The sequence below is a fragment of the Hemitrygon akajei genome, chromosome 3 (genome assembly GCF_048418815.1).
Source record: "Hemitrygon akajei chromosome 3, sHemAka1.3, whole genome shotgun sequence".
Taxonomy (NCBI): domain Eukaryota; kingdom Metazoa; phylum Chordata; class Chondrichthyes; order Myliobatiformes; family Dasyatidae; genus Hemitrygon; species Hemitrygon akajei.
The window spans coordinates 79,560,260-79,582,277 of NC_133126.1; the positions used below are offsets into that span (position 1 = coordinate 79,560,260).

General features: G+C 40.2%; 1 protein-coding gene across 3 annotated transcripts in view; it reads left to right on the plus strand.

The window, feature by feature from the left end:
• The window catches only part of LOC140725142 (spectrin beta chain, non-erythrocytic 1-like), a 332,123-nt gene that overhangs the window by 291,131 nt on the left and 18,974 nt on the right, over positions 1-22,018 (plus strand). For all 3 annotated transcript variants that reach the window (XM_073040207.1, XM_073040210.1, XM_073040208.1), the window contains one exon: positions 17,603-17,877. In XM_073040207.1, the coding sequence (XP_072896308.1) occupies positions 17,603-17,877 (275 nt within the window). The remainder of the gene's footprint in view (positions 1-17,602; positions 17,878-22,018) is intronic.

Below are 22,018 nucleotides of genomic sequence, written 5' to 3' on the forward strand. Positions count from 1 at the left end.
GCATTATTAAAGATCCTTCAAAAGTATAGTTCAGACATATCCTCTTTTCAAGCTGACACCTGATTAAATGTTGTGTTTCACAATCATATCCTTGGTGAATAACGACCTTCCTCATAAAAGCTCTTACATTGCTTCATTTAAACTAAATTGTTAGATTTGATATACCTAGAAAAAAATGTCAGAATGAATGTAGATTTTAATCTTATTTACTTTTGTTGTCTCTACAAAAAATTAAGAATTAATATCGGGAAGGAAGGGACAGGGACAGAAAGGTTAAAAGGAAATTTCTGGTATGTGTTGTATTTGTCCACTGAGGATGTGAAGTTGTGTGTCTGTGCCAAATTGTGTTTTATTTTTTTAAGGCCCTCAGTGATTTGATATAGATTGCTGCTGATTTTCGTTCCAAAGTTCATTGGGTTTATTGAATTTTATGATAATTCCACATTTCATGATTTTTAAATGGATTTGGATGGGAAGAAAAAGCTGCTGGTTTTTACTTGGACCAAGTATTCAATGTTATATTGTGTTCCAGTGCCAAGCTTCCTTTCAGAGGAAAACATAAAAACAAAGGAATAGCGATGATGAGGAAAAAATACATGAATATAAATATATTCCAACCAACGAGCAATGAGTAAATCTGAAAGATTATGCAAATTGAAAGTTGTAAATTCTTTACTGATTCCCAAATTTTGTTTAGCTCGCTTTTCGATACTACCTGTGGATCAGAGGAAAAATCTATATGTCAGTCAATTGCTCTTTCTTCCATCCTATTTTGGAGCAGTGGTTAAAAATTTGTTTAATATTCAGGAAACACTGATTCAAGCAGCTTACAGAGCTTTTTATCAGAATGCTTCCAGCCTTATGCTTTCAACTTTTTCATTCAAATACTCATGCACAGACCCTATCCTAACATTTCTGAGTGGCATTGTTCGTGCTCCCCCAGATTCTTCCACTTGTTGAAGGAGTCACAATCATTCTATTCTCTATTCATGATAATTTTGCCAATGTAGGGCAAAATAGTCGCTCATTATCTATGCTGAGGCCAACAAGGTTAGAAATCAACCTTTAATGAAAGAGAATGAAGTCCAAGTAAATGAGGGTAGAGATCAGACTTGGGCTTGGGTTGACAAAGAAGAAGTATGTGGAAGTATGCCCCCAGTGTTATTCTGCCCAACAGGTACTTAACTAGTCTTATTTTTTAGTGTTCAGCCCATAGCTAACTTTATCTTGTTCATTTTAATACTTAAATATTAATATATTATCTGTTATCTATAGTATTCCAGGTTTCAACCATGCTTTGAGTGGGGAAACATTCTTCCTCAAATCCCCACTAAAGTTCCTACACTCACCTTAAATCTGGCCCCTCATGTATAGCTGTAGATCTCCACGTGAAGGGGAAATGTTTTTTCCTGATCTACATCCTCCTTCTGTCTGTATATCTTAATCAGGTCACCCTCTCCATTTTCAAAGGAAACATTCTCTCTCACAGTAGAAATCCTGATAATATCCTGAAACATCCCTTCCAGTGCAATCACATCCAAGAGTAAGTGAGACCAGAGGCTCTCCTCCATGCTGAAGTGGAGAACTTTAGCCACATCTGGCCTACAAAGGTTGCTGGCAGCTCCCAATCTGGTTCAACTGCCAGGAATCTTGGGTCTCCCTCTTGCTTTCTGCTCAAACAGAGATCATAAATTTATATTGGCAACTTCTCACTCTCACACAGACAGCCTTTTGCAGCAACTTTGTTCCAGCCCTAAATTCTGCACTGTGAAATTTGAAGTGTCAGAGATGGCAATGCAGTTGCTCCACATAGTTCAGCTTCTCTGCTGTGTACATCAAGACCATAGGTGTTTTTCAACAGTGCCATAGGCATGGAACTACAAGCATCCACTTCACCTGCCTCCTTAAACATTTCTCATCAGCAAAAATGCAGAGTCTGCCATGTGAAACTAAGAATGTTAAAATATTTACCAATTGATGTTCCAAAATTTCTCAAGTAAATAACACTCAGGTACCAAGCCTGCCATGGACTGCTTAACTCAACAGGCTTAAAACTTATTAGTTCTTTCCACTGTATCAAGATGACTTTGACCTTGTTATGCTATAGGAAACAATTTTGTTTGCCAGTAAGAAATATAGTGCCTTCTGAAATGTTTTCTCAAAATCCATATGGACAACATACCATCTACTGCATTCTCCTCAAGTATGTTCTCAGTAGCTTCATCAAAAACTTTGGTTTGTCAAATGCAATTTGCCTTTTACAAATCTGTTCCTGGCTCAACTTAACAACCAAAACACCTTCAAGTGCTAGATAATTTTTTCTCCTGATTATTTCTAAAATCTCATGTTGCTACTGATGCAAAAAAATAGATGGCAGTTAGACAATTGGCAGAAAACAAAGAAAGGAGTGAAATTTAGTTGAAGAAGGTGGCGTTGCACAGTGGAATGATGGGACCATTGATTTCCTTATGCTGATCTGGACTTGGTAAATAGGGCACAGTTTCCAAATATACAGATGATACAGAACATGGAGGCTTAATGAACAATGGTACTAGGTTTCAAGGAAGTAAAAAAGCTGGTAGAATGAACAGATAGATGGCAAATGAAATATAATACTGACAATTTTGAAATGTTATATTGTGGTAGGAAGAATGAAAAGAGGCAATATTAGCTGGTAAACACAATTTTGAAAGAGATGCAAGGAAAGACATCTTGGAGAAAATGTTCATTGTTTGTTGAAAGTGAAAAGTTTCAATTGTTTACAAAAGTATATGATATTGTAGGGATTATATATACAAAGTACAAGAAGGTATTATGAACCTTTATTAAACAGTTTTTCAGCAAGATTGTGGCCAGTTCTTGGGCATCTCTCTTTAACAAAGATATAGAATCTTTGGAGCAGATACAGATAAGATTTACCAAAATGATTCTTTGGCCGAGGAGCTTCAACTACATAGAGAGACTGCAGGAGCTGGGATTGTTCTCCTTGGGGCAGAGACTGTGAGGAAATTAGAACAAAGACATTTAAAATCATTAAGTGTATGGAGGCAGTAGATTGTGAGAAATTGTTCCCATGGGGGTGGGGGGAGGGTGTCGAGAACAAGAATGAAGGTGATTGATAAATGACAATCAGATTCATTAACATTCTTCATCTATTAAATATGACATGAGAGGAGAACCAGCAGGTGGTTTAAGTCTGGAATGCACTGCCACTGATAATAGTGAAGGCATATTTCAAAGAGCAACTACTAAGGGTCCAAAAGCAAAAGGCAAAGGGTAAGGTAGCTTGCTGAATTTTAGAGATATAGAGAGATATATAAAACAGGCCAAAGGAACTCCTTCCCTGCTATAACAATTGTGCAACTCAGGGTACCTACATTTAATCTTTCCAACTTTGATTTTAAGTTATTCTCTCAAATGTAATGTTCAAGACCGGTGATCCAGAACTCTACAAAAGTCCAGGTACGAGGTGCAGTGTTGTAAGAGTGAAAAAGCAATCCGAAATCAAGTTAGAGATGCAATTGGATGCACATCAACTGTGGCAAGGTTTGCATGCCATTACTTCCCTTAAGGTGAAGCCTAACATCATAATGTCTGTGATCCCCAATGAGCACCTGGCCATCTGTTTCTGAGGCCAACAACAGAACATATCTCAAGAAGGTGAACACACACAAGATTTGATGGTGTTACCCAGCAGGGTACTGAAATCCTGTCCCAACAAATTGGCTGGAGTGTTCAGGGACATCTGCAATTCTCACTGCTGCCTGCAGTCAGAGGTTTCCACCTGCTTCAAAAGGGCATCAGTCATACTGGTGGCCAAGTAGTACAGAGAGAGCTGCCTCAACAACTATCACTTGGTGGCATCACATCTACTGTGATGAAGTACTATGACAGGTTGATTGTGGCTTCAATGAACTCCCGCCTGAGCCAGGACCTGAACTGCTGCAATTTGCCTACCACTTCAACAGGTCTACAGCAGATTCAATTTCATTGGTCCTTCTCTCAGCCTTGGATCACCAGGACAATAATATTTATGTTAGGTTGCTGATATTTGATTACAGTTCAGCATTCAACACCATCATCCCCTCAGCACCAATCAACAAATTGTACCTCATTCTGCAACTGGATCCTTGACTTCCTCATCAGGAGATCACAGTCGATAGGATCAAAAATAACCTCCTCACTGCAATCAACGCAGGCACACCTCAAAGATACATAATTAGCCCACCACTCTACTCTCTCTACACTCATGGCTGTGTAGCTAGGCACAGCTCAAACACAATCTATAAATTCAACGATGACACAACTGTTGTTGATCAGTGACAAGGAGGCATACGGAAGTGAGATTGACTGGTTGAGTGGTGGCACAACTCAAAGTACTTGATGTCAGTAAGACTGAGGAATCGATCATGGACTTCAAGAAAAGGAAGTCAGGAGAATGCACACTAGCCCTTACTGAGGGATCAGCACTGGAAAGGGTGAGCAGATTCAAGTTCCTAAGCGTCAGTATCTCCAATGATCTGCCCTGGACTCAGTATATTACCAAATACTCTAACAAATTTCTGCAGATGTAGCGTGGAGAGTATTCTGGCTGGTTATATCACTAAGGCATGGAGGCTCCAATGCACAGAATTGAAAAAAAAAGCTGCTGAGGCTTGTAGGCTCAGCCAGCTTCATCATGGTGCTTAGTCTCCCACCGTCCAGGATGACTTCAAAAGGCAATGCCTTAATACATCCACCATTAGAGACCTTCGCCATCCAGGACATACCCGTTATCACTGCTACCAAAGGGGAGGAGCTTGAAGACGTACAATCAACATTTTAGGAACAACTACTTCCCCTCCACTATCCATGAACGATCCGTAAACCCATGGACAATATTTTCCTCTCTTTTAGCTCCATTTATTTATTTGTTTTAGATATGTATTTCTAATTGTTATTGATTATGTATTGCTGCTGTAAAAAGAACAAATTTCATCAAATGTCAGCTCTGAGCAAACTCATTGTGATTCCTTAGCTTGTCTCTGTTATTTCTTTCTCTCAGCTTATGATGTTACACGGTTTGAGCTGATTATTTCAATGTGGGTATCTGGAGCTTTCTATGAAAATGAAAATGGACAAGGGAGAGCCAGTGGATGTAGTGTACCTGGACTTCCAGAAAGCTTTTGATAAAGTCCCACATAGGAGATTAGTGGGCAAAATTAGGGCACATGGCATTGGGGCAGAGTACTGACATGGATTGAAAATTGGCTGGCTGACAGGAAATAAAGGGTAGCGATTAACGGGTCCCTTTCGGAGTGGCAGGCTGTGACCAGTGGGGTACCGCAAGGTTCGGTGCTGGGATCGCAGCTGTTTACAATATACATTAATGATTTAGATGAAGGGATTAAAAGTAACATTAGCAAATTTGCTGATGACACAAAGCTGGGTGGTAGTGTGAAATGTCAGGAAGATGTTATGAGAATGCAGGGTGACTTGGACAGGTTGGGTGAATGGGCAAATGTATGGCAGATGCAGTTTAATGTGGATAAATGTGAGGTTATCCACTTTGGTGGCAAGAACAGGAAGGCAGATTACTATCTAAATGGAGTCAAGTTAGGAAAAGGGGAAGCACAATGAGATCTAGGTGTTCTTGTACATCAGTCAATGAAAGCAAGCATGCAGGTACAGCAGGCAGTGAAGAAAGCTAATGGCATGCTGACTTTTATAATAAGAGGAATTGAGTATAGGAGTAAAGAGGTCCTTCTGCAGCTGTACAGGGCCCTGGTGAGACCCCACCTGGAGTATTGTGTGCAGTTTTGGTCTCCAAATTTGAGGAAGGACATTCTTGCTATTGAGGGAGTGCAGCGTAGGTTCACAAGGTTAATTCCCGGAATGGTGGGACTGTCATATGTTGAAAGATTGGAGCAACTGGGCTTATATACACTGGAATTTAGAAGGATGAGAGGGGATCTGATTGAGACATATAAGATTATTAATGGATTGGACACGCTAGAGGCAGGAAGCATGTTCCCACTGATGGGTGAGTCCAGAACTAGAGGCCACAGTTTAAGAATAAGGGGTAGGCCATTTAGAACTGAGATGCGGAAAAACTTTTTCACCCAGAGAGTGGTGGATATGTGGAATGCTCTGCCCCAGAAGGCAGTGGAGGCCAAGTCTCTGGATGCATTCAAGAGAGAGTTAGATAGAGCTCTTATAGATAGCGGGGTCAAGGGATATGGGGAGAGGGCAGGAACGGGGTACTGATTGTGTATGATCAGCCATGATCGCAGTGAATGGTGGTGCTGGCTAGAAGGGCTGAATGGCCTACTCCTGCACCTATTGTCTATTGTCTTTCGGGGCATGGCTTAGAATCAAGGTAAAGACCAGAAAAATAGCCTCATGGGAGTGTGTCATTAGATCTAAAGAGGAGAGGAGCAAGTCATAAGATTTCTACTGGAGAGAAATGTGTTTTTGATGTAAAAGCATTGAAGAACTTCGACAAAACTGTAGCATTATCAGCACAAAGAAAGGAACAGATGTCTAATTGAGATAATTGCTGGCTATATGTGAAGTAAATTTAAGAAAATGTTGTAGTGCAGTATAAATCTTCCCCAGAACTTAAAAGCAGGAGTGAAAATGTGACAGACATAATGGATTTTGTTTCTCTGTATTTTTGGCATTTATACTTTATGCTAATAATTTTGTACTGGATTATGTTCTGTCCTCCCATTTGTTTGTTTATTTGGGATATGAGCCATTTGGCTAAAAGTATGCTCTCATTTTTAATGCTTCCTGTTTTCAGCAAATGCTTTCCATTAATGTCTTGGTCAGGCCTTTTAATGTCCTGCCATTCTCAGAATTTGTTTGTGGAAAATTGTTCTCACAATTGAAAACTATTTACATTAATATTCTTTGCAGGATGTTAAGTTTATATGATGCACATGATACCAAACTCTCATCACAGTAATATAATTCCAGTTAGGGTACATGTCATTTAACACATATTGCAATGATTGTGTACAATGTTTGGCTGCTCATTCTCTATAGTGGCAGAAGCTCTCAGAATGCATTTGTGCATGGAAAGAAGACAATGTCTTGTCAGTCGTGAATGCTTAACCATTTTCCTATTTTAATTTTTATATTAACTTTAATTCAGACTATTAACTAGAGATAGAGGCAGACTTAGGAATAGTGAATGAAGCATACATGAATGGAGAAAATTAGACGGGAGAGCCACCGAGGAAATGAGATGGAGCATGATAAAAATGCAGAGATTAATAAAGTGGGAAACTTGAAATGAAGTCGCTGTTGTACAAAGCAACACACAAAATGCTGGAGGAACTCAGCAGGTCAGGCAGCACTTTTGGAAAAGAGTAAATAGTCGATGTTTCGGGCCGAGACCCTTCTTCAGGACTTGGGCCCGAAATGTCAACAATTTATTCATTTCCATAGATGCTGCCTGACCTGCTGAGTTCCTCCAGCACTTAGTGCATGTTGCTTTGGATTTCCAGCATATTTGGATTTTCTTGTGCATGTGATTTACTACAGTACATAAATGGTTTTGCTTCTGTATCTGTAAATTATTGATCTTTGCTGTCATTTATTTGAGCAATCTTTCTAGTTTTTTATTAATAGTAGGATGTTAATAATTATTGTGATGAAGCTGGGCTTTGACTATTCCCATCTCATCAATGTAAAAAGACAGGGCAGTGGAAAAGATGATGCAGTAAAAGAAAAGTGAGATTGAAAAAAAACACTGCAGATACTGGAAATCTGAAATAAATCAGAAAATGCCAGAAATGCTCAACAAGTCAGGCAGCATTAGTAAAGTAAGAAATAGAACTGGTATTTTAAAATCGATGACCCTTGTTTTCATCTACATCAGAAAACTGAGAAGGTTTAAAGGCTAAGAATGAGATTTCTCAGAGGGAAACTGACCTGTCCAATAAAAAGTACAAATTGATCTATGGTTAACCGTGCAAAATAGAGTATGAAAACAATTCTGAGGATAACAGCACTCACTTGCTAACAAAATTGGGTTACATTGGACCTTCTTTTCCAGTGACATGCAATCATTGCAATCTGAGTCATTTTGATAAATCTCACCTGCACCCTCTCTTACACCTTCATATTTTTTCCTAAAGACATCAACTAAATTCCGTTAGGATCATTTCCAGCTGAAATTGGGCCACATGCTGCTAGGATCCACAGCATCAAGTGTCCACCTAATGAAATCAGTTGCTCTGGAATGCATATCTGAAGCATTCTAGTTTAAACAGCAGATCCTGGGTCCAAAAACGGTCACCATTTGTCAGCACAAATGACATGATGAAAAGCTGCTGAAACTTATATTTAGATGCTGTTTAAAACAACTACTTGGTTCACACCAGAGCAACTCACAAGGCAATTTCAGACTTGTGACACGCAATCCAACATATTCAGTGTTTGTTAGAACTAGCAATGTGTATTTTTTTTGTTTGAGAATGTTATTTTGTGGGTGCCTCATTTGGACTCATTTAATGTGTGACTCACGGTCTCTCTGTCTTTGAGCTTAGCGAGGTGCTGCATTTTCAAAAGAAGCCTATTCCCATCTAGTATTCTTCCCCCTATTCCTGAAAGTATCTGAAAGAAGAATAAAATGATTATTACTCTGGCTGTGTTGCTTAAGCATAAAGAACATAATTAAAGAAAACACAATATAAACATCCTATAAAACTCAATATATAGGAAACTATAGGAGTAAATTATGAAGATGTGTGCATGCCTGTCTACCTGTGAGTGTGAATGGCAGTGTTAAATTATAATTGCTATTTATTGCATTGAATAGCCAGTGTTGTAAAGGTCACCTTGACATCTTGAGAGATGTCCTCATATTTTCTTCTGGCATTGCTTCATCTTTATCCCTTCTGGTGTGTCTTGTTCCCTCCTGGAATGTAACTTATTCAATGCCTTACAAAGAAAACTGGTTCTTTCTCCAGTTATCTCCTCCATGGTAGCATACAGTTTGCTGCTGTCATTCATGAGGAGTCTGCCTTTAAGAGCTGACACTGTTCTCTGCTCTGCAGCAAATTTTAAATTATCCCATTGGGACCCATGCAACTTGTAACTTAAACCACGTTTTTTGGGTGGAAACTATATTCATGCTGCTATGCACCAGTTAAAGCTGTTTTCATTGTCTTTTGGGGGTGATCAGTTTGGCTTCAATGCTAAGCACAGCAATCTTGAAGTGCAACAAAAAGTGAAGTTCAGTATCCAGACAACTACGGTTTAGCGGAAACTTATGAGTGCAGGATCGAAGTTCGTTATGTAAACACAATCTACTATTGTATTGCACTTGCTCCTGATTTGTGTACAAGAATCCCAGAGAACTATGTGGTGTAAAGTTCCTGTGTGGATGTCCTGAACATGGACTGAAGTCAAAAGAAATAGAGATTTTTCCTTTGAAGGGCCTAATAACTCTTAATAAATCCCAATAATGGAGCATTTCTTCAGAACTACTGAGAGTGCAGCCCACCTTCTGTACTGCTTTCCTCACTCTTCATTCTTTCATACTGCCCTATCAACAATGCAGACTGCCCCAAAACTACTCCTCTAAGGTAATAGAATACCAGTCCCCTGCCTAAAGCAGCACACCCTCAGTATTGCTCTTCCAACAATACAGCATTTACTCATGACATTATCTGCATGTGATCAAGATATCACACACAGATTATCCAAACCAATCCAAAATTAAGAACCCAATGGTAAGAGAGCTACCAAATGAATCAAACTGAAATAAATAATATAACGTATCTCTGTTCTTTTCAGGGTTTAAATTGATCTTTGCAATTTCTTCATGCCTGTTTTTCTTTTTAAAAAACCAACAAATCATTCTAAGTGAATCAGCTCTTGACATTTTCTTGAATGTTCAATGATGTGATTATGGATGTGTGAGTGAAATGGCTAGGATAATGTAATGTCATTAAAGTAGTCCAAAGTAATCTTTCAATTTTAATGTCCTTTCCAATGTTAAATCCCATCAGCAACAATGATCCCCTGAATTTTCTCATTCCCATGCCTTGTAAATCTAGCTGTTGCCAACAGAGAGAAAATAAAGCCAATTTACATGAATGAAGCATCCAGGAAAACAAAAGATTGATATTCTAGTGTTGCATACAATCATTGTCCTATCTCCTCAAGCAAATCTTCAAAAGAAATGAATAAAATACTTGAACAAGTCACAGCCCTTCAAGCGAAACAAAAAAAATGCTGGATATGCTCAACTGGTCGGGCATCATGTGTGGAAAGAGATCAAAGTCGTTTGCGTAAATTACTAACGATGCTTCTCATTCCACAGATGCTGCCAGACCTATCAAAATTTTCTACTATTTCATTTTTGTTACCGATTTCAGGCATTTTTCTTCACGGCTGTCTGATACGAACATTTCAACGGAAGCACAGGGAAACTCTTTCTATTCTGATTGTCTTTGCTGCTGTAAAAATATACAGCAATTTAGTTATTAATTATTTTGTATTCAGTAATTAGGCAGTTAAAGACTCTGTGAATGAATAGTCACATAGAGTGTGCACACTACAGGCTTTTTGGCCAACATTGTTGTGTCAACCATATAATCTGACCCTTCACTTCCACATAGCCCTACATTTTTCTGTCATCCACATGCCTATCTAAGATCTCTTGTATGTCCCTAATGTATCTGCCTCTACCACCACCAATGGCAGTGCACACTGTCTTCACCAGTGTGTTTTAAAAAAAAATCTGCCTATGACCTCTTCCCTACATTCTCCTTGAAGTTATATCCCCCTGTATTCCCGTCAATAATGCAGACCCCTCGAGTACTGATGAAGGGGCTCGGCCTGATACATTGACTGTTCACTCTTTTCCGTAGATACTGCCCAGCCTGCTGAGTTCCTCCAGAACTTTGTGTGTGTCAGTTGAATTTCCAGCATCTGTAGATATTCTATTGTCCCCTTGTATTAGCCATTTCTACTCTGGGGAAAACTCTCTGGATACCCACTTGATCTATGCCTCCTATCATTTTCTACACCCCTCTCAAGTCACCTCTCATCCTCCTCCTCCTCCTCTCTTAAGAGAAACACCCTAGCTCACTCAACCTATCCTCATAGGACATGCTCTCTAATCCAGTCATTGTCATGGTAAATCTCCCCAGCGCCACTCAAAAGCTTCCACTTCCTTCCTATAATGTGACGGCCAGAACCGAACACAATATTCCACGTGTGGTCTAACCAGAGTTTTACAGAGCTGCAACATCACTTTGTGGCTCTTGAACTCAATGCCCCTACCAACAAAGGCCGACACACCACTGCCTGCAGTACTCTGCAATGAACTTTGAGGAATTTATGGATATGAACACTAAGGAACTTTGTTCTCCACACTGGTAAGAATCCTGCCATTAACCCAGTCTTCTTCACATGTTTCAGATTGAACTGCCGTCTGCCACTTCTCAGCTCAGCTCTGCATCCTAACAATGTTATGTTGTAACCTATGACAACCTCCTATCCTATCCACAACTCCACCAACCTTTGGGTCATATGCAAAGTTGCTAAACTACCCTTCCACTTCCTCAAAGTAATTTATAAAATTACTTTGGTAGAATACTCTCCATCTGCTATCCTATTCTACCAACCATGGGCTAGCCAATTCCGTATCCACACAGACAAGTGTCCCTGCATCCAGTGCATCCTGACATTTTGAATATGTCTACCATAGGGAACCTTGTCAAATGCCTTACTAAAATAGACCACATCCACTGCTCTGCCTTCATCAACATTTATTTTTTCGCTTCCTCAAAGAATTCAGTCAGACTTGTGAGGCATGACCTGCCACTCACAAAAATATGCTGACTATCCCTCATCAGACTATGCTTCTCCAAATGCTCCTGTCTTTAGGAATCCGCTCCAATAGTTTGCCCAGCACTGATGTAAGACTCAGTGGTCTATAAATCCTAAATTATCCCCATTACCTTTCTTGAACAAAGGAATAACATTTGTCATCTGTCAGTCCTCTGGTACTACTCCTAAGCCAGTGAGGATGCAAAGATCTTTGCCAAAGATGCAGCAATCTCCTCCCTCACTTCCTGTCATAACATCTAGTATATCCCTTCTGGCTCCGGGGACTTGTCTATCCTAATGTTTTCCAAAAGTTCAAGTACATCCTCTTTCTAGATGTCATCATGTTCCAGGATTTCAGCCTGTTCATATTCATCAGGTTGATCCCAACCTGGCGTTTACAGACCCTTCAGTAAATGGTAACAGTCCATGGCATCAAGAAGGTTGGGAACCCCTGTAACTGGGGAATACAGACGCACAATATTCATTAAGGACCTCCCCTCCCTCCTCCCATTCCAGGTATACATTTCCTCTTCTATCTCTGATCTAACTTAAATTTTGGCCATCCTCCGGCTCTTCACATATATGTAGAATGCATTGTTTTTTTTTTCTTAATCCTACTCACCAAGGTCTTCCTATGCCTCTTCTAGCTTTCCTAAGTCCAATCTTCAGCGCCACTAAGGCTACCCTGTAAATGTTGAGACCCTCTATCTGATCCTTGCTTCCTAAACCTTGAGTATGCTTCTTCCTTCATCTTGACCAGATGTTCCACATTTCTTGTCAGCCATGGTTCCTTCACCCTACCAACCTTTCCCTGCCCCAATGGCACAAACCTATCCAGAACTCCATGCAAGTATTCCCAAAATAAATGGTTCAATTTAATATCAGAGAATGTATACAGTATACAACCTGAAACACTTACTCTTTGCAGATGTTGAATGGCGGAGCAGACTCAATGGGCCAAATGACCTACTTCTCCTATATCTTATGGTCTTATATCCATGAAACAAAAAGAAACCCCGAAGAACGAATGAGAGAAACACCAGAACCACAAAGACCCCCTCCCTTTCATGCACAAGCATGACCCTACTCCTCCAACCCCCACTTGCACCAGCAAAAGCACCGAACCTCCTACCCACCATCATGCAAGCAGTAGCAAAAGCTTCCAAAGAGACCTTGATCTAGAGTCCATTAAAAATCTACAGTCCACAACCCAACACTTTGGTATCTCAGAGAGGCACTCGCTCACCAGTGAGGGAGAGAGAGATCACTCCTGCAACAAGAGGGTCGCTGTTCCGCTGTTACAATCTTCCACCTTGCTCCTCTTAGCCCCCTGACTTGAGGTCCGACAGGCTCTCACTCACCAAAGAGAGAGAGGGGGAATCACTCGACTACAGGGTCTTCTTCCGACAGCAGCGCACACCGTCTGCTGTCTCAATGTTTCAGTCTCCCGCCACACTTCAGTCAACAGCATCTACAACCCCCACATTTCGGTCGTGCATTTCCATTGTATATTTCCTTGAGAACATCCGTTCACAATTTACACTCCTAATTTCCTGTCTAATAGCATCATAATTTGCCCTCCTCCAATTAAATACTTTCCCATACCATCTGCTCCTATCCCTGTCCAAGGCAGGTAATCATCATCAAGGACTTGTGGTTACCATCTCTGAAATGTTCACCCACCAAGAGATCTGTCACCTGACCAGATACATTGCCTGGTACCAAATCCAGCATGGCCTCTCCTCCACTTGGCCTGTCTACATACTCTAAAAGGAATCCTTCCTGAGCACAGCTCACAAATTCCGCCATTTAATCTTTTTTCCCTGAGGACATGCCAATCAATATTTGGAAAGTTGAAGTCACTCGTGACAACATTCTTGCATCCTTTCAAAATGTGACCCCCAATCTGCTCCTCTGTTGTTAAGGGAGTGGGGGGTGGGGGTGGTCTATTGAATATTCCCAATCCAGTGAGTGCTCCCTTCCCATTTCTGACATCCACTCACACTGATTCAGTAGACAATCTCTCCTGGACATGCACCCTTTCTGCAGCTGCTTTATCCATGATTAGCAATGCCACTCTCTCATCTCTTTAACCTCTGTCCGTTACTTTAGAAAATAGTAAGTCCCAGCAGCTGTTCCTGCCCTTTCAACACCCATGAAAGGGCCACAATTTTGTAGCCCCATGTACATCACCCTTATTTCTCATATTTCTCACATTAAAATAGACACAATTCAACCTTCCCCAGAAGAGACCCCATGGATCTAAAAATCTAAAACTCTGCCCTCTACAACAATACTTCAGCCCACATTCATCTGCCAAATAATCCTGTTCTTTGTAAATGGCTTTATAGAATCATGAACCAAACAGGATCATGCACAAGCCATCTCTTTGAAAGGTCTTTTCAACATTGTTCCATACTCTCACATTTTCCCCTAAAGATGCAGATTAATCTTCTTCTCAAATGTGTCCAATTATGATTAAAACATTCCCTTTGAATCTCATTGCACTATTAGATCAGATCTGAAGATTTTTCAGGGTAATAAAATAACTGCTCTTTTCCCCACTGTCTTTTAAAATATTTTTTATGTCTATCAGCTCTGATTATCACAGAGGAAATAGCTTCTCACTGTTTGCTGTGTTGAAGCATCTTACAATTTCTGGGCAGCTTTGTAGCTCTCACCAGCGTTAACTGTGCAAGCGGGCATTGACAGGTTCTTCAGCTTCTCTTCCCTGATATCGTCCTGGTAAACCGCCTCTGCACCCTCTCCAGCGCCTGATTGCCGTTCCCGAAATACAGAGCTTGAATTGTACATCCTCACTAAGGCCTGCTCAGAGACTATCATCTCTTTGTTTTTGTGTGAAACACACCTCTTTACAAAGATAGTTTAACGACTCCTTTTAAATCTCTCCTACTACGTTCAACAAAAATGAGGCAGTTTCCCCAAATTCTTCTTGAAAGAATATTAATGCAACATTTTTCACCAACCTTCCCTGTTAATTGCATCCAAGACTCAATCAGGATTGTCAAAGTTTACCGACCCTCTAGAACATCCATACTTCTTAGTCAATGCTTCCCTCAGAAATGGTCTCAAGGAGCTTTCCACCATTGCCATTAAATTGATTGCCTATTGTTGCAGCCTTCCCTTTCTGTTAGTACTTGAAAGGCTATGGACAGAAAGTTTCCTAGATCCATTTGAGCTGGCCGAGATGTGACCCATCCGGACAGGGTCACATTACCTTTGAGTGAAGCTAATCTATTTAAGGCCTCCCTTTAATCTATTTTTATCTCAATGCTTTCTTCCTCTGCTCTGACATCGAAGATATTCAATTCTGTGAAGATGGATGTAAAGTATTTTGGTTTTGTTTACTCTCTGAAGTTTTTCTTTTTTGATTTAAATTAACCCTATTACTCTTTCTTTACTTTTGATTGATGTGATTATTTCAAATGGGTCCCTCTTTCATATTATTAACCGATCTTTCCTCACACAGTTCTTGTCCATTTTATATTGATTACTGGTTTCTCTACACTCCCTATGTCCTTTTGTATCTTGAGAATATACCACAATACAGCTAGACCAATATCCTCTTATTCTGTTCTTCCTCCAGGAGCTTCCCCCTCTCACTGCCCCTTCCCTGGGTCCAAAGTGTTGAAGCTGCTCCACGTTCCAACACTGCTGCTTCAGTAGCTATTCTCTTCCAGTCCTCCCTTTACCCTGTCATGAAACTAAACCAAGCAAGGCAAGATGCTTAGCTGGGATTTTAAGTATTATCACTGCAATGCACAATGACAGATTTAATTTTATTAATCAGAATCAGGTATAATATCACCAGCAGATGTCATGAAATTTGTTGTTAACAATTTCTAGTTCAGAACTCCTTAAAGGCTTAGAGGGGAGGGAAAGCATTAAGGGGGCCATGATGGTGTAGCAGTTAACGTGACACTATTACAGCTTGGGGTATTGGAGTTCAGAGTCAGTCCCAGCGTCCTCTGTAAGGAGTCTGTACATCCGCACTCTGGAATGGGTGGATTTTCTCCGCGTGCTTGATAAATAAAAGCTAAAATCTTTATAGAAGAAACTACATGCGTCGATCAATGGTAAACCCCAACCCTGGAAAACCCTGCCATGGACTTACGAAGGTGGGTAGCCCTGACAGGAAAACAGGTAAGTTTTTTAGTTCTTCTAATTAAACTGGGAAGAAATATTGCAGAAATTCTTAGTGATGGCATCCTTTTGCATTCTGAGTTGCAAGTGCAAGGAGGATAAAAGGAAATAATGTTTTCTTTTAAATGCCAGCCCTTAAATAAAGAACAACGAGTCTACTGAACTTAGTCTCCTTTCACTTTCATTCAGCAGACCGCACCTGCCTGTAATTTGTCAACAGATGCTGTATCATGACATAAAGCATAAAATCAATGGTGAACTGAACTGTTATGTGAACCTGATATGTTTCCCTTGAATTAATAGATTTCCTGTGACAGCAGACTGAAGTAATCCGGAGGATGCATTTCTATTTGGAACAGCAAGAAGGTCATGAAAAGAAATGCAAAGATTTGGACCGAGTTGATTCCAATTTTTATGAATCAACATAAGAAACAAGGGGAAGTTTGCACATTTTCTCCACAGAAGGAGCAGACTTTGAGATTTCAAATTATTCTGTGATCCAAGACTCATATTAAAAACCCCTAGATAATCTCATTTCATGATTTGAGAAGTCTGTTAACAATTTTTTCAGGCACTCACATAACCTTTTAGCAGCACTAACAAAAATAAAATCATTGTATTTTCCATTTACCAAAAATTTGTGATATTTGCAACAAGAAATCAGAACTAATAAATAACCCAGAGGTTACTTTCAGTAATATTTACAAAGAAACTCCAACATGTTTACCTTGTGTATATTTTAACACATTTATCAGCTTGCTAATATTTTAAATGCCTGTGCTAATGTAGGAGGCAATTTATTAAATGCTTGCTAATATTACCAACTGTATTTTCTTTGTTGGCTGGTTACACATGCAACAGCATAACACCACGCTTAAAATTAGAAACGCTCTTTGCAAACAAACCTCTCTGATATTTGGTCACTACTAAACATAGAAACTAAAGTTCGTTTCCTTGATTCCACTGATTTCCTGACATCTAAGTGCAGGAATTTCCAAGGTTAAGTAGTGGTGGTGGTGTTGCAGCAGATGTGGGGGTGACAGCTAGAGCTGAAATTAAAATGTAATGCCGCGAGGTGGGCGTTCCTTTGTGCTAATTTTGACTTAAGTGAACACTAGAGCACAGAGCCATTGAGAAATGTGTGAGGCAGGAGGATCAAAAGGGAATGAAGACCATGGGCAATTTTAGAGGATCACTTTCCTTCAGACATATTAAGTGAAATTTCCATATTCGCTGTTACTCTCTAAACACACAATGCTCTCTTCCTATTTTCAGTAAATACATTTTCATTTAAAATGATTAAAATGCAGTTCATTTAATAAACAAAGAAATGCCATGCTGACATATTAACACTAAGATCAATAGTTGCTGATGTGAGAACTATTTGATATTTTGTTGGTTTGGTTGCACTTTGGTAAAGCTAACCGTGAGCTGAAAATATACAATTCCAGGATATTTTCTTGATTATGTGGATCTCTGATGGTTGCTTTTTGATCACCAAATCAGAGTTATTGAGTTAATTCAAAAACAATAGAGGTCATAACTTTTTTTTAAAAAAAAAAGTCCTTGGTGTTTCAGTCTCTGATGTTATCTGCACCCTCCGTAGATAACTACATCCGAGGATTTGTCCAACATGGTAAATGGTACTGACAGCCCAGAAGATAAAACTTTGGAGAGTGAAGAAAAATTAGAGTTTGAAGAGCAGTCTTATGAAAGGTCCTCCAAGCTTCAACCTCTGATATTGCCTGCAATGGAAATAGACAAGCCCAGAACATCAGCTACACTTCCCAGTTTTACCACAAGAGAAGAAATTGCCCAGCTGGAGGGATATCTGGGACGTAAACATGAACTGGAAGGACCTAACAAGAAGGCATCAAACAGGTGAGTTTTTAAAGCTTTAAATTTTCACCCTTATGATCTAAGTAGGAATATATTTCAGATCTTTTGTCTTCAACTGTAAGTAACTCGTGTGAACTGATGTTCACGATTTCACATACCATTTACCTACCCGTAAAGTAGTACTAGGTTAATTCTGAGAAGCTATAGGGGCAATTATTGTAACACACAAACTGTGCATTTCAAAGATATCCTTTAGATGCACTAAGGAAAGATTTCTTTTTGGTTATATGTTAATTAAATCATAAACCAATTGCCAGTTTCATTTCATAATGTGTTGATAAAATCTCACCCCACCCTCACCCATCTCACCTTGAATAAGCCCAATGACCATATAAACCATATAACAATTACAGCACGGAAACAGGCCTTCTCGGCCCTTCTAGTCTGTGCCGAACACTTACTCTCACCTAGTCCCACTGGCCCGCACTCAGCCCATAACACGCCTTTCCTTTCCTGTCCATATACCTATCCAATTTTACTTTAAATTACAATACCGAACCTGCCTCTACCACTTCTTCTGGAAGCTCGTTCCACACAGCTACCACTCTGAGTAAAGAAATTCCCCCTTGTGTTACCCTTAAACTTTTGCCCCCTAACTCTCAACTCATGTCCTCTTGTTTGAATCTCCCCTACTCTCAATGGAAAAAGCCTATCCACGTCAACTCTATCTATCCCCCTCATAATTTTAAATACCTCTATCAAGTCCCCCCTCAACCTTCTACGCTCCAAAGAATAAAGACCTAACTTGTTCAACCTTTCCCTGTAACTTAGGTGCTGAAACCCAGGTTAACATTCCAGTAAATCTTCTCTGTACTCTCTCTATTTTGTTGACATCTTTCCTATAATTCAGTGACCAGAACTGTACACAATACTCCAAATTCGGCCTTACCAATGCCTTGCACAATTTCAACATTACATCCCAACTCCTATATTCAGTGCTCTGATTTATAAAGGCCAGCATACCAAAAGCTTTCTTCACCACGCTATCCACATGAGATTCCACCTTCAAGGAACTATGCATCCTTATTCCGAGATCACTCTGTTCTACTGCATTCTTCAATGCCCTACCATTTACCATGTATGTCCTATTTGGATTATTCCTACCAAAATGTAGCACCTCACACTTATCAGCATTAAACTCCATCTGCCATTTTTCAGCCCACTCTTCTAGCTGGCCTAAATCTCTCTGCAAGCTTTGAAAACCTACTTCATTACCCACAATGCCACCTACCTTAGTATCATCTGCATACTTATTAATCCAATTTACCACCCCATCATCCAGATCATTAATGTATATGACAAATAACATTGGACCCAGTACAGATCCCTGAGGCACACCACTAGTCACCAACCTCCAACCTGACAAACAGTTATCCACCACTACTCTCTGGCATCTCCCATCCAGCCACTGTTGAATCCATTTCACTACTTCGATATTAATACCTAACGATTGAACCTTCCTAACTAACCTTCCATGTGGAACCTTGTCAAAGGCTTTACTGAAGTCCATCTAGTCAACATTCACTGCTTTACCCTCATCAACTTTCCTCATAACCTCTTCAAAAAATTCAATAAGATTTGTCAAACATGACCTTCCACGCACAAATCCATGCTGACTGTTCCTAATCAGACTCTGTCTATCCAGATAATTATATATACCATCTCTAAGAATACTTTCCATTAATTTACCCACCATTGACGTCAAACTGACAGGCCTATAATTGCTAGGTTTACTCTTAAAACCCTTTTTAAACTATGGAACCACATGAGCAATACGCTAATTCTCTGGCACCATCCCCGTTTCTAATGACATTTGAAATATTTCTGTCAGAGCCCTTGCCATTTCTACACTAACTTCCCTCAAGGTCCTAGGGAATATCCTGTCAGGATCCGGAGATTTATCCACTTTTATATTCCTTAAAAGCACCAGTACTTCCTCTTCTTTAATCATCATAGTTTTCATAACTTCCCTACTTGTTTCCCTTACCTCACACAATTCAATATCCTTCTCCTTAGTGAATACTGAAGAAAAGAAATTGTTCAAGATCTCCCCCATTTCTTTCGGCTCCACACATAGCTGTCCACTCTGATTCTCTAAGGGAACAATTTTATCCCTCACTATCCTTTTGCTATTAATATATCTGTAGAAACCCTTCGGATTTATTTTCACCTTACTTGCCAAAGCAACCGCGTATCTTCTTTTAGCTTTTCTAATTTCTTTCTTAAGATTATTCTTACATTCTTTATATTCCTCAAGCTCCTCATTTACTCCATGCTGCCTATATTTATTGTAGATATCTCTCTTTTTCCTAACCAAGTTTCCAATATCCCTTGAAAACCATGGTTCACTCAAACTTTTAACCTTTCCTTTCAACCTAACAGGAACATAAAGATTCTGTACCCTCAAAATTTAACCTTTAAATAAACTCCATTTCTCTATTACATCCTTCCCACAAAACAAATTGTCCCAATCCACTCCTTCTAAATCCTTTCACATCTCCTCAAAGTTAGCCTTTCTCCAATCGAAAATCTCAACCCTGGGTCCAGTCCTATCCTTCTCCATAATTATATTGAAACTAATGACATTGTGATCACAGGACCCAAAGTGCTCCCCAACACATACCTCCGTCACCTGACCTATTTCATTCCCTAACAGAAGATCCAACACTGCCCCTTCTCTAGTCGGTACCTCTATGTATTGCTGCAAAAAACTATCCTGCACACATTTTACAAACTCCAAACCATCCATCCCTTTTACAGTATGGGCTTCCCAGTCTATGTGTGGAAAATTAAAATCTCCCACCATCATAACCCTGTGCTTACTACAAATAACTGCTATCTCCTTGCAAATTTGCTCCTCCAATTCTCGCTCCCCATTAGGTAGTCTATGATACACCCCTATAAGTGTTACTACACCTTTCCCATTCCTCAATTCCACCCAAATAGTCTCCCTAGACGAGCCCTCTAATCTATCCTGCCAGAGCACTGCTGTAATATTTTCTCTGACAAGCAACGCAACACCTCCCCCTCTTGTCCCTCCAATTCTATCACACCTGAAGCAATGAAATCCAGGAATATTTAGTTCCCAATCACACCCCTCCTGCAACCATGTTTCACTAATAGCTACAACATCATATTTCCAGGTATCAATCCATGCTCTAAGCTCATCCAGCTTTCTTACAATGCTCCTAGCATTAAAATAAATGCATTTAAGAAATTCTCCACCTCTTCCTCTGTTTATCTCTAACAGTACAAAGAACATTACTGTCTTTTTCTTTCTTCTCCCATACATCTGTTCCTACACTCTGGTTCCCCTTCCCCCTCATATCTAGTTTAAATCCACTGGAGCCTCTCTAGCAAACCTACCTGCAAGAATATTTGTCCCCCTCCAGTTCAGATGTAAACTGTCCCACCTTTCCTGGAAAACTGCCCAATTATCTATAAATGTGAAGCCCTCCCTCCTGCACCATGTCTTCAGCCACGTGTTGATCTGCACTATCTTACTAGTTCTAAACCCACCTGCACGTGGCACTGGTAACAATCCTGAGATTGCTATCCTGGAGGTCCTGTCCTTTAACTTGGCACCTAGCTCCCTAAACTCACCTTTCAGGACCTCCTCACTCTGCCTACCCACGTCATTGGTCCCTACATGGACCATGACATCCAGCTGCTCACCCTCCCTCTTGAGAATACTGAGAACTCGATCCATGATATCACAGACCCTGGCACCAGGGAGGCAACAGACCATCTGGGATTCTCGATCTCTTCCACAGAACCTCCTATTTGTCCCCCTAACTATCGAATCCCCTATCACTATGCTCTCCTCTTTTCCCTCCTTCCCTTCTGAGCTGAGGGTCCAGTCTCGGTGCCAGAGACGCAACCACTGCAACGTGTCCCTGGTAGGTCGTCCCCACCAACAGTATCCAAAACGGTATACTTATTGTTGATGGGAACGGCCACAGGGGTGCTCTGCTCTTCCTGTCTATTCCCCATCCGCCTCCTGACAGTCACCCAACTACCTGTCTCCTGACTCCTAGGGGTGACTATCTCCCTGAAACTCCTGTCTATTTCTGTCTCTGCCTCCCGAATGATCCGAAGTTCATCCAGCTCCAGCTCCAGTTCC